General features: G+C 46.9%; 1 protein-coding gene across 3 annotated transcripts in view; it reads right to left on the bottom strand.

The window, feature by feature from the left end:
* EFR3A (EFR3 homolog A) overlaps positions 1–26016 on the bottom strand; it is a 93819-nt gene that overhangs the window by 30509 nt on the left and 37294 nt on the right. For all 3 annotated transcript variants that reach the window (XM_060277610.2, XM_060277608.2, XM_088675900.1), the window contains exons 7-12: positions 21953–22102; positions 18908–19045; positions 16998–17076; positions 14390–14525; positions 7613–7777; positions 6598–6712 (exon numbers count right to left, since the gene is read on the bottom strand). In XM_060277610.2, coding sequence (XP_060133593.1) covers positions 6598–6712; positions 7613–7777; positions 14390–14525; positions 16998–17076; positions 18908–19045; positions 21953–22102 — 783 coding nt within the window. The remainder of the gene's footprint in view (positions 1–6597; positions 6713–7612; positions 7778–14389; positions 14526–16997; positions 17077–18907; positions 19046–21952; positions 22103–26016) is intronic.

Genomic DNA, 26016 nt, shown 5'->3' with positions numbered 1-26016 from the left:
AGGAACTTCATAATTTACGCCAAGGAAATATGACAGTTCGCGCATATTGGGCGAAATTCACCATGCTGGTGCACAGACTGGGGTGGGAACTAGAGTCAGCCCCAATGCAAGCGGCGTTCTACTTGGGTTTGCATGAGGAGGTGAAGGATGAGCTCTCGAGAGGTCCAAAGCCCAGTACTATGGATCAGCTGAGCAAAGCGGCTCTGGCGGTGGGGGTGAGACAGGAATCCCGGTGGAGCGACAAGCAAGCAACGCGCGCAAAGCGGGCTTGGTTCCCACGGTCGCAGGAGAAGCCACTCCCCCAACAACCCTTTCAAGCCACGCCTGGGGCCAGCCAGGACCAGGAACCCATGCAAATTGATAGCGCGCGCGCGCGGGCTTTTCAAACCCCAGCGGCGACAAGACGCAGGGAGGGAAGAGGCGGGAATTGCTTTCTCTGCAACTCCCCCCAGCATCTCGTCAGAGACTGCCCACATCGCAGGGAGTGGCAAGGAAAGGCGGGAACGGTTATGCCCTCCCCCACTGATGCAGCACCACAGCAGGGAAACGGGAAAGCCTGGCTGCAGGAGACAAGGGGCAGCAGCCAGGCACAGTCAGCAGACAACAGCCCCAGCCCGCCCACCCGCACAGAGAGGAGCAGAGCCAGCCCACCCCTCCCAGAGCAGGAGTGGTTCTAGAAGTGACGCTAACGCTCCCAAATGGCTATCCCCTGACGGTCCTCGCCCTAATTGACAGTGGGGCGTCAGCGAACTTCTTCTCGAGGAACTTTGCAGAACAGCACCAGATCCAGCTTCTGCAGCTGGATTTTCCTCTGCACGTGGCAACCATTGACGGCAGAGAGTTGCTGGGAGGGGCCATCACTCATCAAACCCCCCCCCATGAGAATGACGGTGGGAAGGCACTCAGAGACACTGGCATTCAACGTCACCACCATCTCAGACCCCCCCCATCGTCTTGGGCATGAGCTGGCTGGCGCGCCACGACCCCTCCATCAGTTGGCACCAGAGATGCATCACGTTTGGGTCGGACTTTTGTCTGGAACATTGCATGCAGCACCAACCAGGGGAGGGGCCTCCAATAGCCACGGTGGCCACCATGCACGTCAAAGGGGGTGAGGCGATACCCAAGCCGTACTGGGACCTGCAGGAGGTCTTCAGCGAAGCGGAGTCCGACCACCTACCCCCACACAGGCCTTTTGACTGCCAGATCAACCTGGTGCCAGGGGCAACTATACCCCCAGCCAAGCTGTACGCCATGTCAGACCAAGAACTGGAGGATCTGCGCGCTTTCATCGACAAGAACCTCAAGCGGGGGTTCATCAGAGAAAGCAAGGCAGCAGGGGGCAGCCCGGTCTTCTGGGTGGACAAGAAAGACACGCAACAGCGCCGTCTTGTGGTGGATTTTAGACGGCTGAATTCTGTGACAGAGCCAGTGGCTTTCCCCATGCCCAGAGTGGATGATCTCCTGACAGCGGCACGCAGGGGCAAGATTTTCACCAAGCTAGACCTGAGGGGGGCGTACAACTTGATCAGGATCCGGGAAGGCGATGAATGGAAAACCACGATGTTCACGCCTCTGGGCTCTTTTGAATATCTGGTGATGCCCTTCGGGTTGCAAGGGGGCTCAGCATGCTTCCAGGCCTTCATGCACCACGTCCTGGGGTCCCTCCTGTTCAAGACCTGCTTGGTCTTCCTAGATGACATCCTTATCTATTCCAATGACCCAGTGCAGCATGTGAATGACGTCAGGGAGGTGTTGCAGCGCCTGAAGGAGAACCACCTGTATGTGAAGCTGGAGAAGTGCAAGTTTCACACCAAAGAGGTGGACTTCCTGGGCTACAAGCTGTCAGACAAGGGGTTAGCGATGGACAAGGACAAGGTGCAGGCCATCCTGGACTGGCACAGCCCCAGGACGCGCAAGGATGCCCAACGACTACTAGGCTTCGCCAACTTCTACAGGAAGTTCATCAAGAACTTTTCTCGCGTTACGGCTCCCATCACTGACTGCCTGAGAGGCAAGCAGAAGTTCAGATGGACACCAGAGGCGCAAGCAGCGTTCGAAAGTCTCAAGAGGGTGTTCGCCTCAGACCAGAACCTGTTCCACGTGGTTCAGGACGCGCCCCTTCGCGTGGAGACCGATGCTTCTGATAGAGCTCTGGGCGCCATTTTGTTGCAACTGGACGCCAACAGAGAGTGGAGACCTTGTGCCTTCTTCTCCAGGAAGCTGACCCAGCCAGAGCGCAACTACACGGTGTTTGATAGGGAACTTCTTGCGATCCACGCTGCGTTCCAGCATTGGAGACACTTCCTGGTGGGCGCCAAGCACCCCATCCAGGTGTGCACAGACCACAAGAACCTGGAGTTCTGGAGAACTGCCAGGGTGCTCAACCAGCGGCAGATACGGTGGGCAGAGTTCTTCTCGAACTTCAACTTCTCCATCCACTACATCCCGGGGGAGCAGAATGTCAGGGCGGATGCCCTCTCCCGCAAACCGGAGTACATGGAGGAGGAGGCGCCACCGGCACCCAGGCACATTTTCCCCCCGTCAGCATGGTCCTGCGGAGCAGCAGTGGTGAGTGAGACAGAACTCACAGCACTGACAGCAGCGGATGAATTTGCCAACCGCATCTTCAGAGAACTGAGAGGGGGGAGGGAGCAGGCGATAGACTTTGCAGAACGCAGTGGGCTGCTTTTCTACAAGGGTGCACTGTACCTGCCCACCACCCAGCTTAGACGTAAGGTCCTCAAGCAGATGCACGACAACCCAATGGCGGGTCATTTTGGAAGGGACAAAACCGCTCACCTGGTCATGAGACACTTCTGGTGGCCAGGGGTGCGGGAAGATGTTCGAGACTATGTACGGGGCTGTGACACCTGCCAGCGGGCAAAGGTGGTCAGAGCACCGCCAGCAGGATTGCTGGAGCCCTTAGCCACACCACACAGGCCGTGGGAAGTGGTGTCCATGGACTTCATCACAGATCTGCCTTCTTCCAGAGGCAAGACAGCAGTGTTGGTGATGGTGGACCTTATGTCCAAGATGTGCCATTTTATACCGTGTGCCAGGGCGGTCTCCGCAGAAGAAACAGCCAAACTGTTTGTTGACCACGTCTTCAGACTGCATGGATTGCCTTTAAGAGTTATTTCGGATCGTGGCCGCCAATTTGTTTCCAGGTTCTGGCGGCGACTCATGAACCTCCTGCAGGTGGAAGTCAGCTTGTCGACGGCTAGACACCTGCAGACTAATGGACAGGCGGAGAGGGTCAACGCCATCCTGCAGCAGTACCTCAGATGCTACGTCAGCCAGAGGCAAACAGACTGGGTGGATCGCCTGCCCCTGGCAGAATTTGCCTACAATAATGCAGTGCACGTCTCCACAGGGGTGTCGCCCTTTAAGGCCAATTATGGGCGCGACCTCAGATCTTTCCCAGAGAGGGAGGGGGAGGAGGAGGAGGAGGGCCCGCAGGCTGAGGATTGGGCAGAGGAACTGGAGACGGTGCACCAGCAGCTCAGAGAACACTTGGAGAGAGCCAAGGAAGCGTACAAGAAGGGGGCAGATCGCCACAGGCGACAAGGGGAGGTCATCAGGGTGGGGGACAAGGTTTGGTTGTCCTCGGAGGGCCTTCCCATCAGAGGGAGGTGCAAAAAGCTGGCGCCCAGAAGGTTGGGCCCCTTCACGGTCACGCAACAGGTCAACCCGGTGGCCTTCAGACTGGCACTGCCAGAGGACATGAGGGTGCACCCAGTGTTTCATAGATCGCTGCTGTCGCCGTACAGGGAAAGCAGCAGGCTCAGAGGCAGCGAACAAACCCCCGAGGGAGGGGGGGAGAGGGAAGGCAGGGAGCAACTCAATGAGGCCACGGCCATCCTGGATTCAAGGAGGGGGGTGGGGGGCCTAGAGTACCTCATGGCATGGGAGGATGCTCCACCGTCCCATAATGAATGGGTCCCAGCCACTCAGATACAGGAGGAATTCTTGGTGGAAGAATTTCACGCCCTCTTTCCCCATAGACCCAAGCCCTGGCACATGGAAAGGGAGGGGGAGGGGGAGGAAGCACGGGAGAGCAGTTCACCATGGCGCTGGGAAGCGGAGTTTGAGGAACCAGAGGACGAGGTATGGGTGTCACCGAGATCCACCCAGTCAGAGGAAGGAGCAGATTGGCAGAACATTTTTACCCCCACCAGCTCTGACGCCACGGACTTTTTGGGATTCCCGTCCTCACAGGCGGAAGGGGGGGCTCGCAGGACTGGGGGGAGGTGTTCACACCAACGGGCTCGGAAAGTACTGAGTTCTTAGGCTTCCAGTCGTCACCGACACCTGGGGGGGACCTGGGGAGGGGTGAAGGAGAGCTTGGGAGGGGGGTGGATGTGAGGGACAAGGGATATCGCGAAGTCCCTCCCCTCCTGAGTTCAAGCCCATCCCCGAGCACAGGGGAAAGCAGAGGGAGCTCCGATTCCAGTGGGGAAGCAGGAAGTCGTGTCCGAGGCTCAGGCAAGGTAGCGGAGCCAGGGTCCCAGGTGGGACAGGAAGGGGCGAATAAGGGGGGGAGACCCATCCCCCCAACTCCGGAATTACGCAGAAAGAGGAGGGGAAAGAGGATGGGTCTGCCAAAGCTTTTGTGTTGGAGAAAGACGCGCCAAAAGCCATTCGGAGGTTCTGAAACCGAATGACCACATCGATCCGTGTAAATAGCAATGATTTCAGCACTGTAAATACGCAGCACCAATAAAAGAATAAAATGCAGAGCTGCGTAGCGTCGTTACTCTGAAGTAGCCTGCTCTGGCCACTGTGACACTTATTTTAAACAGCTGATGGCAAACACCAATGAGACTGGCGAGATGCAAAAGGTGGATGCTGGAAATAATGGTTGTTTTATTAGAATCTTGCAAAGAAATCTACAGACGCTATTAGGTCTTGAATAGTCTTAGAAGCCTGCAAATCCGTATGTACCTATCTATGTCAGCTAGTTGTGGCATAAAAGGGAAAAAAATAAAACAACCAAGAAAGAGATTCTCATCAGCCGTAAGTGACTAGATAAGGTTTACAACCTGTAAGAGCCTGCAAGAGGAGAAACTAGATAGAGAAATGTTTTGTTCCTTCTTTCATTATACCAGAACTCAGAAACATCCAATGAAGTTGAATGTTGGAAGATTCAGGACAGATAAAAGGAAGTACTTCTTTACATGGCACACAGTTGAACTGTGGAATTCACTCTCACAGGAGGTAGTGATGACCACCGACTTGGATGGCTTCAAAAGAGGATTAGACAAATTCTTGGAAGATAAGGCTACACTAACCATGTTGGCTAGGTTCTACCTGTACAGATGGAGGCAGTATGCCTCACAATACCAGTTCCTGGGAACTGCAGGTGGGGAAGGGGCTCTTGCGCTCTGGTTCTGTTTGCGGGCTTCCCACGGGGATCTGGTTGGGCACTGTGAGAACAGGATGCTGGGCTACATGGGCCCTTGTTCTGATTCATAGAATCATAAAGTTGGAAGAGACCACAAGGGCCATCCAGTCCAACCCCCTGCCAAGCAGGAAACACCATCAAAGCATTCTTGACATATGCCTGTCAAGCCTCTGCTTAAAGACCTCCAAAGAAGGAGACTCCACCACAATCCTTGGTAGCAAATTCCACTGCCGAACAGCTCTTACAGTCAGGAAGTTCTTCCTAATGTTTAGGTGGAATCTTCTTTCTTGTAGTTTGAATCCATTGCTCCGTGTACGCTTCTCTGGAGCAGCAGAAAACAACCTTTCTCCCTCCTCTATATGACATCCTTTTATATATTTGAACATGGCTTTTATCCTTAACCTTCTCTTCTCCAGGCTAAACATACCCAGCTCCCTAAGCCGTTCCGCATAAGGCATCGTTTCCAGGCCTTTGGCCATTTTGGTTGCCCTCCTCTGGATATGTTCCAGCTTGTCAGTATCCTTCTCGAACTGTGGTGCCCAGAACTGGACACAGTACTCCAGGTGAGGTCTGACCAGAGCAGAATACAGTGGTACTATTACTTCCCTTGATCTAGATGCTATACTCCTATTGATGCAGCCCAGAATTGCATTGGCTTTTTTAGCTGCTGCATCAATTCAGCAGAGCTTATGTTCTTACATACTTATGCTTTGGTGCAGCATATTCCAGCATATGCAATGCAATTCTATTTCTCTCCAGTTGTTATTCGCTTTACAGACAAAATTGGAAACCGCCTATGGCTACTTTTCTCTACGGAAATTAGATTAAAAAGAATAGGGCAAGTTTAAGAGTTGGGTTGTCCTCACGCAAAGTCCCTCCACACCATTTTGAGTGATTCCTCCTTGACCCATCCCAACCTGGTGTGTGTGTGTGTGTGTGTGTGTGTGTGTGTGTGTGTGTGTGTGTGTGTGTGTTCCTGATTCTCCAGAGAATTTTTTTTGGCAGGGAGAAGCAAGAAGTCGCAAGGAGGAAGGACAAAGAGGAAAAACCCCTTCTCTATATGCTTCCATCTGCACATAGTATTCAGGATCCAAGCCTGTATGCAAAGCCTGTCATCCTTTATTTCTGCCTCTTTTAGGATAAACAAATTTACCACTGGAAGCCCCAAAAATGTAGCAATCTGAACAAACCCAAACTGGCTTGTGTCCAGTGTGTGCGAAGTTGCTCCCAGAACAGGAACTTTTCCCATAATGAACAACATAATCTCAGACCGGTGGTAGTCTGGCAGGTTGCTTCCAAAGAAACCTAGGTGCAAAAAGATTTTTTTAAAAAAAAATCCAGAAAGAAATATTAACAGACAACAATGGATTTTCTTCTGCCCCGAATGAAAACCAGCAATTGGTAATTGTTTTGTCTCCCCATGCTGGATTTTATCATGCATATGATTTTAGTTCTTCTTTTTTTGCTGTTTTCCTTGGTTTACATGTAAAAAATTCCCTCTCCTGTTATGACTTTTTTAGATTTTAAGAAGAAAAAGAAACCCAAAATATTCCAGTTAACATGCATTTGGTGGCCAATGTGGTGCTCTCCAAATGGACTACAATTCCCATCATTCCCAACCATCAGCCTTACTGACTGAGGCTGATGGGAGTTTTAGTCAAACAGCATCCGAAGGGGTTACTGTATGTGGATTACTCCTAAATCAGGACTAGAGACTGTGCAATTTTGAAAAGTCCTTATTTTATTATTTGCCATTGTTATGTCACTGGATGAGCACTTTTGGCGTTTTCTGGTTTTCCTAGTTTTTAGTACGTTGTCTTTCAGCTTAAGTTGCTTTGAGACCTTTTATTTTTTGCATAAAGTTGCTAGCAAATGCAATAAATAAAAACATCCAGCTAAGTTTTTCTCAGGAGTAGACTCATATAAATTAATGGACCTAAGTTAGCCAAATGTGTCTCCCAGTAGGACTAGCATTGGAGACAACAAAATAATGGTAAAACTACTACTAATAATAATATTACATGCTCTTCACTCCCATGTCCTACCTTAATAATGATGATGATATTTTTTTATCATTATCACAGCTCCTTTTATTTATTTTACAGCTGTATACCGCCCTGTACCCGCAGATCTCAGGGTGGTTCGGAGGACTGCTTTTGTCTCCACCCCACGGGTAAAACCTTAAAACTATTTAAAATTACTCACCAATTGTTTGAATGATAGCATTCTGGACAATTCTCTCGTCATTTTCCTTGGCACTTGCATTGAAGCTGGCACTGCTCACTGAGCTACGCCTGTCACTTAATTCGAAATCGACGCTGAAACGCAGATGCTTCAGTAAGGTGTTAAACACTTCTAAGACAGTTGGGCCTGTGGAGAGACGAAAACCAACGGCTTCAACCTTTGGGAAGGAAAGGGTGGATCACTGGGACCCAAATTTTGGAGAAGTATGTCTTTGAATACCAGTGGCTTTGAATCACCGGCAGCGAGTGTGATGTTGCACTCAGGTGCTACATGGGGGCTCCCCTTGGGCATCTGGTTGGCCACTGTGAGCAACAGATGCTAGACGAGGTGGGCCTTTGGCTCTTCTCATGTTGGATTCTCTATTTCAAGTGGACAGTGTCAAGAATGGAATGGAAGCATCTTACTCAGGCGCGGTGCTAGGGCTTTTTGCGCCCTAAGCAAAACAGCTTCTGGCGCCCCCCGGGTGCATGCGTCATGACGCACGCACGCACGCCACTGATGCCCCTGCATCCCCTCCATTGGCGCCCTCCTGCCTGTGGAGGGGACGCTTTGAGCTCTTCAGCGGCGGCGGCTGCAGCGTGCGAGCGGCAGCAGCAGCGCCCATTGCTGAAAGCCACTACCGCCGCCGCTGGGGAGCTCTCGGCGTCCCCTCCATAGGCGGAAGGAGCGCGAGTGTGCGCCTTGGGAGGGCGGCGGTGGCGCGGGGTTTTTGCGGGGCAGGCTCGGCAGCGCCCCCTCCATTTTCGCGCCCTAGGCAATGGACTAGGCCTAAATGGATGCACCGGGCCTGATCTTACTTCAGCTTTCTTAAACACAAAAAAGTGAAAAAATTCTCCACAGGTGTAGTCTTCAGCTAAATGTGCTGAGAGTCATGGACCATTAATGGAGAACCCATTCTCCACTTTTTATTTGCTTTCTACCTCCAAAGGTATAACTGGGGAATTAGCTCATTGGCTGTGACCTTTGAAGGTCCTAAAATTGCTACCCAGAGGACCACTAGAACTGTCCCTCCCCAAACCCCACAGTCTACAGCAACTGGGGAGTCAAAGGGCTCAGAAGCAAGTGACCCCTTAGCCTGAATCCACCAAGCACACTGGGACCAGGCTGAGCTATGGGCATCTATTGCTGCCTCAAGAGGGGGTCCCAATAAAGTCCCAGGACAGGCAGAAGGCCTTGTTGTTATTGTGACTCTGTGTGTGGATCTGTATTGCCTGGACAAAGGGCATGGGGGTCTGCAACAATGGCTAAAGTCTCAACAAAGCCAAAGTTACCATCTTCTTGTTGATCATGGTGGTAACTGGGGCTCAGGTTTGGGCCCATTCCCTATGGGGCATCTGCAACTTGGAGTTGGCTCAGAGTCCTGGAGTCTCCTTGCTTGTTCTGCCAGCAGCAAGTCGCTCAGTGCAGACCCAGAACATCAAGTCCAAGCTGTCATGCCCACTGCGATGAAAGACCCTTGTTGCCACCTTATTTATTCTACCTCTCACTTATTAAAAGAACTAACAGGGATGGTCTGGGGTAAATCGAGCCTCCCCCCCCCCCATTGCTCCCCTTAGCCTTTCTGTATTCCCTCATGCACTCGAGGGTTTTATTCTATTTCCTCTTCTTTTATACAAAAGAGAGTCCTCTTCCAGCACAACCGTGGCCAGGTACCTATTAAAGTTCAGGGCTGTATCTGAGACTATCCCTTGTGTCCACAGTATAGGGAGTTCTGCCTCTAAGAATCCCTTTCTGTAAAAGCTTGCCCCTTCCCTGAGGTCACTTTATGACACCCTGGGTCTGTCTGCCTGGCTCGCCCTCTTGGTGCACCCCCAAAGATACAAACTAACAGTTCCACTCTTGAAGGAAATGTTGTCCTTTTAATGGGTGTCCTCATGAATGAGTTTCATGTACCTTGGCTGGGAAATAACACAGACGATTTTCTGATTGGCACTTTAACACTGGAAATTTTATTTCTCAAGAACGTAATGGTTGCTTTAAGATATTCCTGTTGTACAAGCTTAGTTTTAATGGTAATATCCTTGTTACTCATGTACTAGATAACCTAACAACTACCTAACCTAAACCTACTCTCCTAGATCTTCTTTACAGTGGTTTACGAACACCTCGGTTTACGAATTTTCGGTTTACAAACACTCCTAACCCGGAAGTTCGTAAACCAAGGTGCCCGAGGCCTACTGAGCGTCCGATGCCTTTGGGGAGGCCGGGCCTTCGCTCTGATGGCTCCTGGAGGCCCGGAGCGAAGGCCCGGCCTCCCCGAAGACATTGGAGCGAAGGCCAAACCTCCCTGAAGACACCGGAGCGTCCGATACCTTCGGGGAGGCTGGGCCTTCGTTCCGATGCCTCCCAGAGGCTGGCGAGCGCTTCCGTGACTGGGCTGCAGCCACGGAAGCGCTCCGTTAAATTGCTGCTTTAGGGTTTTTTTTCATCCTCTAGAACAGATTAATCCACTTTCCATTACTTTCAATGGGAAAGTTTGCTTCGGTTTATGAACGCTTCGGTTTATGAACAGACTTCCAGAACCAATTGTGTTCATAAACCGAGGTACCACTGTACAACCACCCTCACACTCCCGCTCCCCCAGCACCCTCTCAACTGACCAAATGGCTGTTCCTTCTCTTTCAACATTCAACCATTCCCCTCCCCTCATGGAATGTCCAGTCAGTCGACACGGAGTCTGAGTTAACCCTTGGTGGGGAAAGGCCAGCTGGACCCGCCCTCTGGAAACATAGCCCCTTCAAACTCATAGACTCTTATATCCACCCCGAGTGACAACTCCCATAGCTTTGTAAAGCATTTTTAGTTTTAATAGCTGGCATATGACCGTAATAAAGCTTTGATTTTGATTTGAACCCTTGATGGGTCAGGTTGATAAAGCTATAACAAACAGCGTAAAACCGTCACTCACACACACACACACACACACACACACACAATATGAAGCAGCATTGGCTATAGCAGCAGAGGCCCAAAGGGAAGCAGCTGAATAAACCCAAGGACATTGAGATGGTTGCATTTTTTTGTAATTGACGGTTCACAGGTTTAACTTAATAACTTATAAGTTTAAAAATAGCTCTGTTATAGGTATGTCTATCAGAACAGGGTCCTCCTGTGATGGAGAAAATGACAATTTCATAAAACTGTATCATTTTGATGATTCCGTTTTCTTTTGAGCCTATGGCCTAGCTAAACTGAAGAGGGTTGTGCGTGCCTTTTACAGTACAGAACTAGCTGCTTTTAGGTTGTGTGTGTAGTAAATCCCCCATTCCAGAACACTGGAAAGAATAACCTGATAGAATCTTTGGTGGCCATTGTATGCATGAACAGAGAATCAGCTAGGCATGGCAATTGTGATTAATCTTGAATTGTTTTGTAGACAGATGAAAGAGGATATTGGGAGACATTTAATGAATAGGAAAATTAGTCTTAATAAAGAAAGACATTGAAAAATGATTATATGTAATCACAGGATATTATGATCAGGGCTGATTTGAAGAGCCAAATGGTTTCGATTGGTTCAGGCTGATGGCATTGGGCTGCAATTGTTAAGACTGCTGTGACCCTTTGATTAGAGAACTGAAATCACGTGTGCAGTCTGGAAGTGTTTCAGAAACATTGTTTTGGATGTGGTTCTTTGCAGCCTCCTCCTTACTTTTTAAAAATATATTTTTATTTGAAATGTATTAGTTTATAAAAATACATGCATTGTCTCTTTTTTCAGGTTGCGTTTTCTACAGATCAGTTTCATTTGTTGTGAGACATTAGTGCTACATACAGTGTTAAGTTAGGAAGAAAATAGGGGCAGGGGGGGGAATGGCGAGTGGGGTGGGGTGGGGTGGCAATGCTTCTATTCTTCTACTTAGTGTATGTGTGGGGTTTTGTGCCAGTGTCACTTGTGTGGGTTCTCTTACTATTTGCTTGTTGTATTTCCTTGGTGGTGCGAGAGGATGGGGTGGCCTAAGGCGTGGTTGGTTGCCCTTGATTGGCAGGGCCGGCTCTAAGGGAAGGCTGGGTGGTGCAGGGCACCAGGGCGCAGGGGTGCCAGGGGGGCGCCGCGCCGCGCCCACCCACCAGACATGGCGAGAAACGGGGCGGGGGGCGCCAGAGTGATCTCCGCACCACGGCGGTAGGGCGCCCAACATGCTTAAGAGGGCCCTGTTGGGTGGCTGTAGTGATACTTGTTTTTGTGTGTGAGTGGGGTATGTGTGTGTGCCTCCTCCTTACTTTTGACACTGTCCCTGTGTGCATTTGTGTTTCAATAAAGGCCCAACTTTTCATTTGGAGCCTGCATCCTCTCCTTTTGGGTTTCTGGAAGGGAGAGCTCCATTCTAGGAACCCCTTTTAAATTTCTCCAACACCTGCATAATTGGGGTGTGTGTGTGTGTGTGTGTGTGTGTGTGTGTGTGTGTATTTTAATGAATTGAACAGACTGCAGGATTCTGAGTCATTGGTGAGGGGAAAGTGTGTGTGTGCGAACAGCGTTTAGCTTATTTTTTAATTGCTATTTTGTTAATCTTGCTTTATAGATTATTCATGCCTTATTGAGAACATAAGACGAAGCTGCTGGATCATGACAATGGCCCATCTAGTCCAGCATCCTGGTCTCACAGTGGCCAGGAAGATGCCTATGGGAAAGCAGCAAGCAGGATTCCAGCACAACAGCCCCCTCCTTATCTGTTGTTTCCAGCAACTGGTATTTGGAACAGCATTGCTGCCTCCAACTGTGGGGGTGGAAGGTAGCCATCATGGCTAGTGGCTGTCGATAGCCCTCCCCTCCAAGAATTTGCCTAATCCTCTTCTAATCCTACCATATAATATGACTTATGCTGCAGTTGTGACGCTTATTTGTTAGTTACCGGTTTGTCAATGGCGTTTTATAGATTGCAATTGTTTTTACTGGCGATCTGTTAATTATATTACATGATTTATGCTGTACTTGTGGTGCTCAATAATGTTACTGTTATTTACTGTTTGTAAAACACTTTGGGATTTGTTTAAATGGAAAGATGCATTGAAATACAATAAATCAAATTAAGTCCGAAACCAAAGTTCAGTGTGCCACTCCCACCCCAAGGATTGGCTTTTCACTGCCAACTCTCTCCTGGCTTTATAACCAGACACATTTATCACCCGCCCCTCCCACTGCCACCTCCAGAATTCCTGGAGTTAAACCAAATCAGTCTTAAGCGCTCTGGAAATGTTGCCCAAATCATCATTCTGCTGCAACTTTAAATTAGGGGGTGTTCCCCTAATTTACATACTCCTCCCCTCCAGCCGCGGCTATTTACGCCTTTCTGAAAGCTGCCAACACGCGCTCACCATCATTTTTGGGATTTGCAATTTATACTATTGTTTGCTGTTCCCCAAAGTGCTGATGAGCTAGTACACACACATTGTGCCAGACTACTGTTCATTGTTAGCCGGTCAGGGCTTCCAACTGGGAGCAATTTGTGCATGTTCCCAAATGAAAATACACAGATGAGGCAATTGGCTCGATTGCACCATAATTAGTGTGACTTTGAAATGAGTCACTGGTTCAGTCTTTTATTTTTTTTCCCCTTCCACACATCTGACAATGCTTCCACAACCTGTTGTTTGATCTGCAACAGCAAATATAAAAATGTTTTCTTTGGGACTAAAAAAAAAGATGGCATCCTTTTAAATATTAAAAAATAATAAAACAAACACTTCATAACGTAAATCAAGAATTTAAGGGGATTTTGTCATTAGTGCACAGGCAGAGAAAAAATATGAATAGTATCAAAACAATTATAATAAAATAAAGTAATTCAAGTCTAGACTAAAAGTCATGGGACTGTTTTTACTTATTAGATTATTAAATCATTTGCAACCATTTGCATCTGTTTCAAGGAGCCCTGGACTTCTTTGGGAGCAAAGCCAGGACAGAAATCTAACAAACATATAAAACCAGACATTTCAGTGAGGAAGGAAGACAATATTTCTTTCCTGATCCGGCTCATGACATGGCAGGGAAGAAATATGTAATTGCTCTTTTCATTAGTGTCAGGGTTGTTGCGACTACTCTTGAGTAACGACCCTCCTCATGCTTGTCTTTCAGAAGTTTTTATTAGTGCACATTATTTACAGTGAAGTGAGCTGCTGGTTGCATGTCTTGTCAGAATCCGGCACTGCCCCCTTCCGTGATTTGGACCAACATAAGAGCCTCGGGACAGTGAATCTCCTCCCCTTTCTCCTCCTTCTCAATTCTGGTGTCAGGGGGAAGGGTCTGCGTTCTGCCTGTGTCCTCTCCTCTCTTTCCCTCTCCCTCTCTTCCTGCCTGTGGAGCAGGGGCTCCTGGATGTTGCCAGAGGTCTGGCACTCCCTTTCCGTCTCCTGACTTTCCTCATCCGCCCCTTCGCTTTCATGACTGCTTAGAGATGGGCTGCTTCTGATGGGGGGGGCTGTTCTCTATAAGCCCTCCCCCTTACAATTAGCCTGGTATCCTAACCCACCTCCAATGTCCTTACATGTCCATTTGGCGAAGGAACGTACAAGTAAAACCTACGTACATAAAAGTCAGTAGACACAGACCAAAATCGGGTAGCTGATTTCTCCAGTGTAGGGGAGAGAATCTCTACTTCACCACAATCACAGCACACATCATATTTCCACATGGATAGGAGAGGTGCCATTGAGCAGGTGCAGACTTGCCCCTCTCAACATGATGGAGAATTAGTGTCCAATCCCGGCCAGATATGCTTATAGCATGGCACTTACCTATGGAACCTTTTGCAGCAATGGCCACAGCTTGCAAAAGGGCCTGGATGATACCCGCTCGGACTCGGGGGAAATCTCTCCTGCGAGAATCCAGGTGTGCCAGAATTTCTTGTATCACGTGATGAGAGTACTGCGCCTAGAAATAATAATAAAAAAATACTTGTCGGTTTCAATTGCAAATTAAAAGCTGCTTCCTGCGATCTTTAATTCCAATTGCTCTTTCTCATGCAAACTGCCTGAGGAAACACTAAACTGGTGTTGACAACGTTTTTACCTGCTGTGCACAAAGATCTCTACTCCCTTGCCCCACTCCCAAAATTTCTTTTTTTTAAAAAAAATGCTCTCGTTAGGGCTTATGTAGCATTCTCTAAGATGAGTATCATTCCCCCCCCCCTATTAATTAAATATAAAGGGTGCAGCAAGCAGATGAAAATGTGCAACCAGTGCCAGATTTAGGATGGTGCAGGCTGTTCCCCCACAAAAGGCATGGATCTCCAGAGGTGCAAAATTCAGAAGATCCATAATTGAGGAGAGCCACTTGAGAGCGCCAAATTTTATCCTCACACAAGGAACCATATTACCCGGATCACCGAAGTCAGTCATTTGTGCAACATAATTATATGATGGGCTTCAGCAAAACTGGGTTGAAGAGGAGTTGATACCAGAGCAAGATCTTGGGGGAGGACCATAGCTCAGCGGTGGAGCATCTGCTTTGCATGCAGAAGGTCCCAGGTTCAATTCTTAGCATCTCCAGGTAGGGCTGAGGAAAAACCCTGCAGAGCCAGTGTAGACAATATTGAGCTAATGGTCCAGTGGTCTCACTCTGTAAAAGGCAGTCCCTGATATTCCTCAAAATGTGATGTTAACCCACCAAAGGGGATGGGATCATGTGGAAAGATGCAGCCAATAAAGAATTATGGACTCTGGTCTAATAATAATACTGTAGTAGTAGTAGTAGGAGACTCTTGAGAGTCCCATGGACTGCAAGAAGATCAAACCTATCCATTCTGAAGGAAATCAGCCCTGAGTGCTCACTGGAAGGACAGATCCTGAAGCTGAGGCTCCAATACTCTGGCCACCTCATGAGAAGAGAAGAATCCTTGGAAAAGACCCTGATGTTGGGAAAGATTGAGGGCACTAGGAGAAGAGGACGACAGAGGACGAGATGGTTGGACAGTGTTCTCAAAGCTACGAACATGAGTTTGACCAAACTGCGGGAGGCAGTGCAAGACAGGAGTGCCTGGCGTGCTATGGTCCATGGGGTCACGAAGAGTCGGACACGACTAAATGACTAAACAACAACAGTAGTAGTAACAACAACAACAACAACAACAACAACAACAACTCCACTCATCTGGCTGGGTTTCCTCTGGCTCCCAACAGAATATTAAAAACACGATAAAACATTAAACATTAAAAACTTCCCTAAACAGGGCTTCCTTCAGATGTCTTCTAAAATTCAGATAGATGGGAGGACATTCCAGAGGGTGGGCGCCACTACCGAGAAGGCCCTCTGCCTGGTTCCCTGCAACCTCACTTCTCGCAGTGAGGGAACCGCCAGAAGGCCTTCAGAGCTGGACGGTTAGGGCTTTAAATATTGAAACAAAAACCATTTATTTGTGCCACGAAACTGAATGGTATCCATCGTGCACAGGGTCCCTTGTGCCCTTGTCAAATAACTGTATCAGCATCCCACCTCCCGGGGGGGGGGGGACAGGAAAAAAAACTTTACCACACACCTTTGTGTTGCGGTGCATGAAGGAGCAGAAGCTTCACCCACATTAGATCTCACTGTGACAGGAGTGGTGCACCACCGTGGGTTGGGTGTGTGGGTGTGGGTGTCCCCGGGGCCTACAGCAGCTGGTTTCGCCAACCCATAGGTAGGCCTTTGAGTACAAATCCTTCAGGAGCAGTTCTATCTGCTTGCAGCATTCCATCCCAGTTAGGAGATAATCTCTTTACATTTTGAAGATCCATACACTTAGAATCATGGGATTATAGAGCTGGAAAGGACCCTTGGGGGGCGGGGAATCTAGTCCAATCCAATGCCGCAATCTGCCCACAGCCATCCCTGGGTGGGCTCAAAGCTCCAACCTTCTGGTTAACAGCCAGATGCACTGACTCACTGCGACACAGAGTTCTTAAGCACTGGTTGTATGTTGAGATTCTTGCATTGCAGGGGCCTGGACTAGACGACCCTTGGGGATCCTATTATTCTATTATTCCAGTTGCTCGTGCATTGTACAGCTGTGCAAATTTTTTTTACTTAACCTACTTGGGATTCGGGTTGGAGAAGAAAGTCAAGTGTCTGAAAGAGATTTCGACACAGATGTCAAGTATCTGCTTAAATTTCCCACTTAGGATGACGAACATAGCTGCCTTTCTTGGGAGACAAATGTTTCAGTTGGGGGCGGCGGCGGGGGGAACGTAGCAACTATCTCTGGAGTACCAAGTTAATGTGTAAGTGCCTGATATTTTCTCAGAAGGAGAAGGGATTTGGTATCCTTTTGGGGCCTTCTGTTATTTAAACAATGAGTGATTGTTATCAAAGAACATCTGCCTCCTTGGATTTTGCTTTAAGTCACAGAGTTAGAGAACTAAACCTTACCTGTATTGAGTACATGATGATTTTGAAAATGGCGACAGCAAATTCGTTGGGATCCCACAGTCTGTGGTGGTCTAAATGTCTAATGAGATAATAATAATAAATTTTTATTTATACCCCGCCCTCCCCAGTCAAAACCGGGCTCAGGGTGGCTAACACCAATAAAATTACAATAAGACATAAAAAAAGAAAACAATTAATTAAAATACAGATTAAAATACAATACAGTCGTACCTCGGGTTACGACCACCTCGGTTTGCGAACAGTTCGGGTTACGAACTGCGCAAACCCGGAAGAGTTTTCGCCGCGCGCGCGATCGCGCAATTTGCGCATGCGCAAAATGGCGGCGCCCATCGCGTTCGGTTTGCGAACTATTCGGGTTACGAACTGCGATCCGGAACGGATCGCGTTCGTAACCCGAGGTATTACTGTATTAAAATTTAAAATGCAGCCTCATTTTAAGTAGTCCATAGATCCAGGGAGGAAAACACAGGGGTCAGACTGAATCCAACCCAAAGGCCAGGCGGAACAGCTCTGTCTTGCAGGCCCTGCAGAAAGATGACAAATCCCCGCAGGGCCCTGGTCTCCTGTGAAAGAGCGTTCCACCAAGTTGGGGCCAATACTGAAAAGGCCCTGACCCTAGTTGAGGCCAATCTAGCCACCTTATGGCTCGGGATCTCCAGAATATTGTTGTTTGTGGACCTTAAGGTCCTCCGCGGGGCATATCAGGAGAGGCGGTCCCGTAGGTACGAGGGTCCCAGCCGCATAGATGAAGTATAATACGGTATAATAAAATTAATAAAACCAAACCACCCCCTAACCCAAACGTTGTTTTGCATTGTGCTCAGAGCAAACAGGACCTAATCATTGTCAAGTTTTTCCTAAATGTGAGCAGTGAACACAGCTTATGACCCAGTCCTACAAACCACTGTGCTGTGACTGTGGGTGGAATGCGTATGCCAATTTCAGTCTATCCCTTTCTTGTTTTTCTAATCTTAAATTCACTCCTCTACATTTTTGCATCAGTTTGCAATTTTACTTCTTCTTTTTAAGGCCTCATAAAAAAAAAATCAAGAGCACATTTCTCCTAAAACGCAGGTTTTGTTTGCAATTCTGCCTAACGTACCCATTTTTGAAATCATTAAGTTAATATATTGCACTTTTTGGCAAGTCATTCTCTGTCATTATGTATTTTTACAGTCACATAATTTGGTTGGAACAGCATTGCAGAAATTGGAGAAGAGCACGTTTAGAAAGGTAGATGTGGTTCGGTTCACACAGGTATTACAGTAGTGCCTCGCTAGACGAATGTAATTCGTTCCACGGGTCTTTTCTTATAACGAAAAATTCGTCTAGCGAATCCCATAGGAATGCATTGAAATTTTTTTGAATTTTTTTTTGCCCATAGGAACGCATTAATTGAATTTCAATGCATTCCTATGGGAAACCGCGATTCGCTAGAAGAATTTTTCATAAAACGAATTCGTCTAGCGAGGCAACCTCCGCTAGAGAAAACCTTTCGTTAAGCAGAAATTTCGTTAAGCAGGGCATTCGTTAAGCGAGGCATCACTGTATTTCAAGAAGCGCAATTTGAATAGATACACATTGAAATGCAAACTGGTTGGAATTTCTCCCCCATTCCAAACTGGGGCAGCTACTCACATAACTGGGTGTAAGCTTCTGGCTCTGATTCAAGAGGACAACTGAACTTCTATATTGTGGTTTCTTTTGGGGGAGGAGTGGTCTACCCTCAGTGTCCCCCAAGAGAACAGCTGTGACCCTTCGGATTCTGCACATCAGCTTCTTTTTGTGCAGTTCCAAATGTGAGACTGCAGGTGCCATTTTTTTTTCTTTTTTGCACACCCACACCCACCCACCCACCCCCCCACACACACACCAGATCTCCTACTCACGAAAAAACTGGCCTGACAGCATGGTTCATGTTGCCGTATGTTGCTCGGCCGAGCAGTTCTCTGAAACAATTCTCAGACAGCGCAGAGGGGTTTTCCTCTTTCTCCCCTCCCGAGGCTGACGAAGAGGGGCAGATCCGACTGAAACAAAACCATATGTCCTGTAAGTTAGTTTAAATTCACACGTATGCATGCATGGTTGTGGACACACATACACACACCTGAGTGGTGCGTGTCACACACAGCTTCCAACACTGCTGTGCAGGCCAGACCAGCATGGCCTAGCAGAAGGAGTCCCTTCCAACCCTGCAATTCTATGATCATACCTGCCAAGTTGCTGTCAGAGAAATAAGGGACCGGGCCGGAAATAGCAGACCGGAAGTAGCGCTGCCGCCATTTTGGAACTGGGCGGAGCATGCTCAGAAGTGACTTTTGATGCTGCTTTGCCCAGTTCCAAAATGGCCGCTGCTCCAGAAGTCGCACTGCAGCCATTTTGGAACTGGGAAGAGCAGCATCAAAAGCCGCTTCTGAGCATGCTCCGCCCAGTTCCAAAATGGCCGCCACGCCAGAATAAACCGGGAAAAAACAAAAAAAATCCATTTTTTCAGCTAGGAACAGCTGGAAAAACGGGAATTTCCCGGGGAAAACGGGAGACTTGGCAGCTATGTCTATGATTCTGTGATTCCACGATATGCTTATGATTAATGCAATTCATCAAACCAGGGTATCCACTGTTGTGAGTGGCTGTTTTTTAAGAAGACACACAGCATCGCATTGCTGCCAAAAGAAAGAAAGAAAACAGCAACCCTAAAGTTTTCTTCTTCCTTAAGTGGAGAAAGTGTTTCCATCCCTCCGCTACGGGGCTGCAGATACTATTTTCTCCTACACATGGCCATCTGCCTCCACCATCTGCTTATTCCTCCCACTCTTCAAGATGCTTCTCTCTGCAATGCCTCCGTAGGCAAAGAGTCATAATATCCAAAAGGAAAATGAGACAAGAAACTTATTGCTTGCACTGTATGAGGCCAACAGTTCAACAATCCATAAACACTGTTTTCAAGCTCTTTAATATATGTGCATCCAGAGGGTCGATTGTGTGAAATTAGCCTTTTTGGGTGGAGTATTCTCAATGTCCAAACAAAGATTTCAAAGCGGTTGTGTTAAAATTTAACTCACGTATTTTTCTTTTTATTACCAATTTTGAAAGCTTTAGTTGATCCACTGCCTGGATTTCAATCAATTAGCTAATTAAATATCCACACATTTGCATAGGAATATTTGTAGTTTTTAGAGGATGCATGCATGTGAATGGGCTTCCCAATTACAGGAAGGGTTGTAACTATATTTGTCTGAATGCACTTACCCAGGTCAACACAGCCACAACCCTTCCATACATGCAATTAACCATCACCTGAAATGGGCTTTTAAACAGGCTGAATTTATCTTTCGCCACCCTGTGGGTAAAAGCAACCCAACATCCAATTCAACATTAACCAACACTCTGCCACAACTCATCCCCACCATTAAATCTTCTGTACTAAATAGAGTTCCTCTCTTGATTTTCAGTACCGAGCAATGACAACCACACTTTGGGCAGCGAGGTGCAAAAAAATCCCCTGGCTCCAACTCTAGCTAGACCCACGATTGTCCTTGGAACTGAAAAGCTGAGACCGAGAACCATTTAACTTTAATTATTTTATTTTAGAAGTGTATGAGCAGCAGTTCGTCCATGCTTCTAGGGCAGATTACCTTAGAGGCACTCACCAATAAAAATGCAAACCCAGAAAAATTTAGACAACGCTTGCAGAGCTAAAAGCAATTAATAACTTAAGAGTACAGGAGAATAATAATAATAAGAAGAAGAAAAATCAACTTTACATGGCCAGGTAAAGATAAAAATGTGGGTCCCATTTACATGCCTGGCACCATCACCAAAGAAGCCATTTCACTGTTTGCCACCTGCTATATCTTAGATCAGGCTTTCCCAAACTTGAGTCTCCAGCTGTTTTTCGACTACAGTTCCCATCATCCCTGACTACCAGTCCAAGGGATGATGGACATTGTAGTCCAACAACAGCTGCAGTTTCACGTTTGGGACAACCCACCATCAGCAATAGAGGGAAAAACCTCTGGCACAGGTGCAATTTTTGCCTGCAAGGCCCTTTCCCCCAAACCACGCCTACCTGCTCTCACACATGATATCAGCGCTTACAGAAGAATGGCTGGAATGAACTGCATTATGGTGCTTCCCTGCTGGGGGGGGGGGGGGCTCGCAAAGCATTTTACAAAAGGTCCTTACCATAAAAAGCCTAGCACAGAGCAGAATTTCACACTTGTATTATTAATGAATTTTTTTATTGTTTCTCCTATGTTGTTCACCACCACGCAGTGTCGGATTTACGTATAAGCTAAACAAGCTATAGCTTAGGGCCCCACTCTCCTGGGGGCCCCCAAAAAATTTTAAAGGGAAAAAACCTGGATGTACATTTCCAAAATATATGATAAAAAATAAATAAAACAAAACCTACATACAGCAACGGTGTTTTGTGTTCTGTAGGCTCCTATGATGTAAGTAATGGGCCTCGCCTGCTAGTCTGCTCTCTCAAATATCACTGGTTTTCTGCTCTGGTTCACCAGAAGCGGCTTAGTCATGTTGGCCACATGACCCGGGAGCTGTCTGCGGACAAACGCCGGCTCCCTTGGCCTATAGAGCGAGATGAGCACGCAACCCCAGAGTCGTTCGCGACTGGACCTAACGGTCAGGGGTACCTTTACCTTTTATATATAGGGTGCCTACATTCTGCATGGACTGGCTGCATGGCAACATGTGCAAATGGCTTTAGATACCTATTAGGTCCATATAGTATATATTCAACACAGAGAAATTTGTTGTTGACGAAGGACAGCTGGACATATAAAGGGCCCCATTAATTCAGTAGCTTAGGTCCTAAATGTGGCCCTGCCACCATTATATTTGGTGGTATATACAATTTTATTTTATTTTTGCAAATAAATTAAGTAGGATTTAACGAGCATGCATGTACACACCTGTCGACATCTTCAATCTTGTGCATATTAAACAGCAGGGAGGGCACTATCTTGTCCATGTTCTGAGGCTCCCATATGGTTGCCTGAAGCTCGTCAGTAACAGTCTTGCGAACCACACCCTGGATGCCCCTGATTCCAGCAATTCGGATCCTAGAGGAAGACAGCAATGCAAGGCTGAAGATAAGATCCGCTCATTCATTCACTTATGCATTGAATTTATTACTAGGGTTGCCGTACTTCCAAAAAGTAAAATTCCTGGCACCCATAAAGGTGTTCAGCTTTCCCCCCTCTCTTTTTTTTAGAAAGACCCCAGGGCAGCAAATAAGTAATAAAACAATAGAAACGCCTTTTCTAAAATTACAATACAAATGCACACTGGGAAAGATAATAACTTAAAAGGTTTCTTGGAAGAGGAAGGTCACAAGTAAGCACAAAAAGTCAGCAGAGATACTGCCTGTCTTGCATCCAGGTACTGGGAAATCAAAAGAGTAGGCGCCACCACATGGAAGGCCCCGTCCCTACAGTTTGCAGAATGGACCTCCTGATAATATACACAAAGCTTAATGTAAGTAAACAGTGTGATGGTGAAAGGGGGGGGGAACTAATGCAACTGTGGGCTGCATCTTCTTCATCATCTTCATCATCATCATCATTTTTAATTTGTATACAGACTTTCTATCTTACAATGCTCAAGGAGGTTTACAAGCTGAAGAAACAAATAATGCACACCTTATAACAATCTAATGCAATACAAAAATGTGATAATAAAACTTAACTTTAAAATAGGCAACCTACATCAAAAAAGTAACATTCAACAATCATTAGAATAGTATTAAATAATAATAACATATAAAAGTTAAAAAGAAATCCACTCAACAGTTACAATAATTAATTTCTAAACTATAATCAATAAAACAATGGCAAGCCACAGTACATGAAATAATACAATACAAATTGAGAAGCAGAGACAAGAGGGTGGGGCAAGGTAGGTAGAAAGAGGCCTTGCCTGATGAAGTCTCTCCCCTCACATCAACAGAAGTATAGTGTCTAATCCAGGCATCCCCAAACTTCAGCCCTCCAGATGTTTTGGACTATAATTCCCATCTTCCCCGACCACTGGTCCTGTTAGCTAGGGATCATGGGAGTTGTAGGCCAAAACATCTGCAGGGCCGCAGTTTGGGGATGCCTGGTCTAAACCAAAGGAACAGTCCCACTCTATTCTGCCTTCATCAGAATACTGTGTCCATTTCCAGGTGCTACAGTTTAAGAAAGAATTTATGGTTTTGAATAAGAATTGATGCTTTTGAATTATGGTGCTGGAGGAGACTCTTGAGAGTCCCATGGACTGCAAGAAGATCAAACCTATCAAGTCTGAAGGAAATCAGCCCTGAGTGCTCAATGGAAGGACATATCCTGAAGCTGAGGCTCCAATATTTTGGCCACATCATGAGAAGAGAAGACTCCCTGGGAAAGACCCTGATGTTGGGAAAGATGGAGGGCACAAGGAGAAGGGGACGACAGAGGACGAGATGGTTGGACAGTGTTCTCAAAGCTACATGAGTCTGACCAAACTGCGGGAGGCAGTGGAAGACTGGCGTGCTCTGGTCCATGGGCTCACGAAGAGTCAGACACGACTAAACAACAACAACAGTTTAAGAAGGATATTGACAAGCTGGAACGTGTGCAGAGGAGGGCAAGCAAGATGATCCAAGGGTCTGGAAACCAAGCCTGATGATGAATGGTTGAGACAGTTGGGTATGTTTAGCCTGGAAAACACCAAGAGGTGATATGATAGCCATCTTCAAATATCTGAAGGACTGTTTCGTACAAGGGAGCAAGCTTGTTTTCTGCTGCTCCGGAAGGCAGGACCTGAACCAGTGGATTCAAAGTACAGGAAAAGAGATTCCAACTAAAGATTAGGAAGACCTTCTTGATAGTTAAGAGCTGTTTCACAGTGGAATGGACTCCCGCAGAAGGCGGTGAACTCTCCTTCACTGGAGGTTTTTAAACAGAGGTTGGATGGCCATCTGTGAGGGGTTTTAAAGCTGTGATTCTTGCATTGTTAGGGGGCTGGACTAGATGACCCTTGAGGTTCCTTCCGAATCGACAATTCTGTGATTCTATGTAATCCTCTGAATGCATCCAGCTTGCAGCACAATGTGGCCAAGAGAGTACAGTAACACATTGTGCACATTTATTGCATAACATGTTAGCTGATGCCAAGATGATGCTGTTTTAGGAACCAGAAGAAGACATGTCTTTTAGTACAGCCTCATTCCCTGACAGTTACATTGTTATTGGAATTGGGTTTTTTAAATATTTGTATTCTATCCCCTGCTACCTGCCCTGGAGTGGGGACAATATTGAGATGATGGGCAGGATAGGAGGCCAAAAATAAACTATAGAAACAAACAAACAAACAAACAAACAAACAAACAAGTGCATTGATAAAGCAGGGGGAGAGGAGTAACACTGATGGGATCATACGAACAGTTCTATGAAACCTATTTTAGTGTGTAACTTCAGCAATGACTAAGACTGCAGGTATACTAGTTAAACAATGCACATCCAGACTGCTTTGTTGCTTTGGTTTAGATCAGGCATCCCCAAACTGTGGCCCTCCAGATGTTTTGGCCTACAACTCCCATGATCCCCAGCTAACAGGACCAGTGGTCAGGGAAGATGGGAATTGTAGTCCAAAACATCTGGAGGGCCGAAGTTTGGGGATGCCTGGTTTAGATGCACATTAGCAATTTACAGGGAAGGCAAAGATGTAACTGACCAGAAGGAGCAAGAAGGCCATGGCGAATGACGCAGAATTAATTTTAGGAATTCCATTTGTTAAACTGGAATTCAGAAAAGAAACCACAAAAGGATAAAGGAACAGGGAGCTAAATACCTGCTCATATCTACAAGGAAGGCTTGGGTATCAGAAGTAGCACTAAAGTAAGGTGCTATTAGGGACAGGGATGGAGAACCCTCTGGGTGCTGATGGACTCAAACTACCATCTGCCCCAGGCAGCGTGGCCCAATGGTCACAGGTGATGGGAGTCCCAACAACCTCTGCAGGGGTAACAGTCCCATGCCCCTTGCTGAGAACAAACTTCGCAAAATACCACCTGATCTGGAAGGGTCATGTGTGCAAAAAATCATATTTTCACCTGAAGAAATATGAGAACTCATGTTGCAAATGACAAGCCCGTTCTTTGGTAATTCAGAGTCAAGTGATTCTAGAAAAGGAGATAAATCTACCACATACTGACAGGTGAGAAAGTTCGGTGTAATTGGACTCTGCAGGTGGGGTGGGGTGGGGTGGAGAGCAGGGTGGAATTATCAGCCAGTGAAGACCTTTAATGTCAGTTTAAATTGTAATTTAAAAGGCAAGAGAACATACGGTGCTTGTTGGACTCAGCTGCCTACTTGAAATTCTCCAGGAGAAACTTTCTTGTCAGTTGCAATTCCGCTCGGTGAAGAAAAGGAGGATTTATAAAGACTTTGTTCAAGCCTTGTTTTATAGATGCTGTGTGATCCAAACAAGAGCTATCATTCTGAGTTAGCAACGAAAGCTACACATTGACAATTTTATGGTCGGCTGCAAATAATTATAAGGATTTGCTCTTCCACAGCTACTTCCACTTCAGCTAAGTCCACGAGCACACTCCCCACACTTTTTAAAAAAAGTGTTTTATTAGTGGCTTTTCAGTCTACTGGATTCATTACCTTAGGATTCATTTTCACTTTATCTGCAACCTGAATATAAACTTCTGCAAGTTCCCTCACGCTAGTACAGTAGGAACGCAGGGAGTGACCTTATACCAGGTCCTGTTCTTTATTTCTTTTTTAAATTAATTTTTTATTAAGTATACAAATAAACGAGGGAAAGTACATACAGCGTCTCCCCTTTCAATTCATAAGAGTCTTTTAGATTTCTAGGCATTGAGTTACAGGAGGATCTGTCCTGGAGTGTTAATACAAGGGGGCTTGTGAAGAAGGCGCAGCAGAGACTGTATTTTTTGAGAATTTTAAGGAAAAACCATCTTCCACAAAAGCTGCTGCTTGCCTTC

The sequence above is a fragment of the Zootoca vivipara genome, chromosome 8 (genome assembly GCF_965207765.1).
Source record: "Zootoca vivipara chromosome 8, rZooViv2.hap1.1, whole genome shotgun sequence".
Lineage (NCBI taxonomy): Eukaryota > Metazoa > Chordata > Lepidosauria > Squamata > Lacertidae > Zootoca > Zootoca vivipara.
Note: the sequence above shows the minus strand (reverse complement) of the source record. Positions and strands in the feature narration are given on the sequence as shown.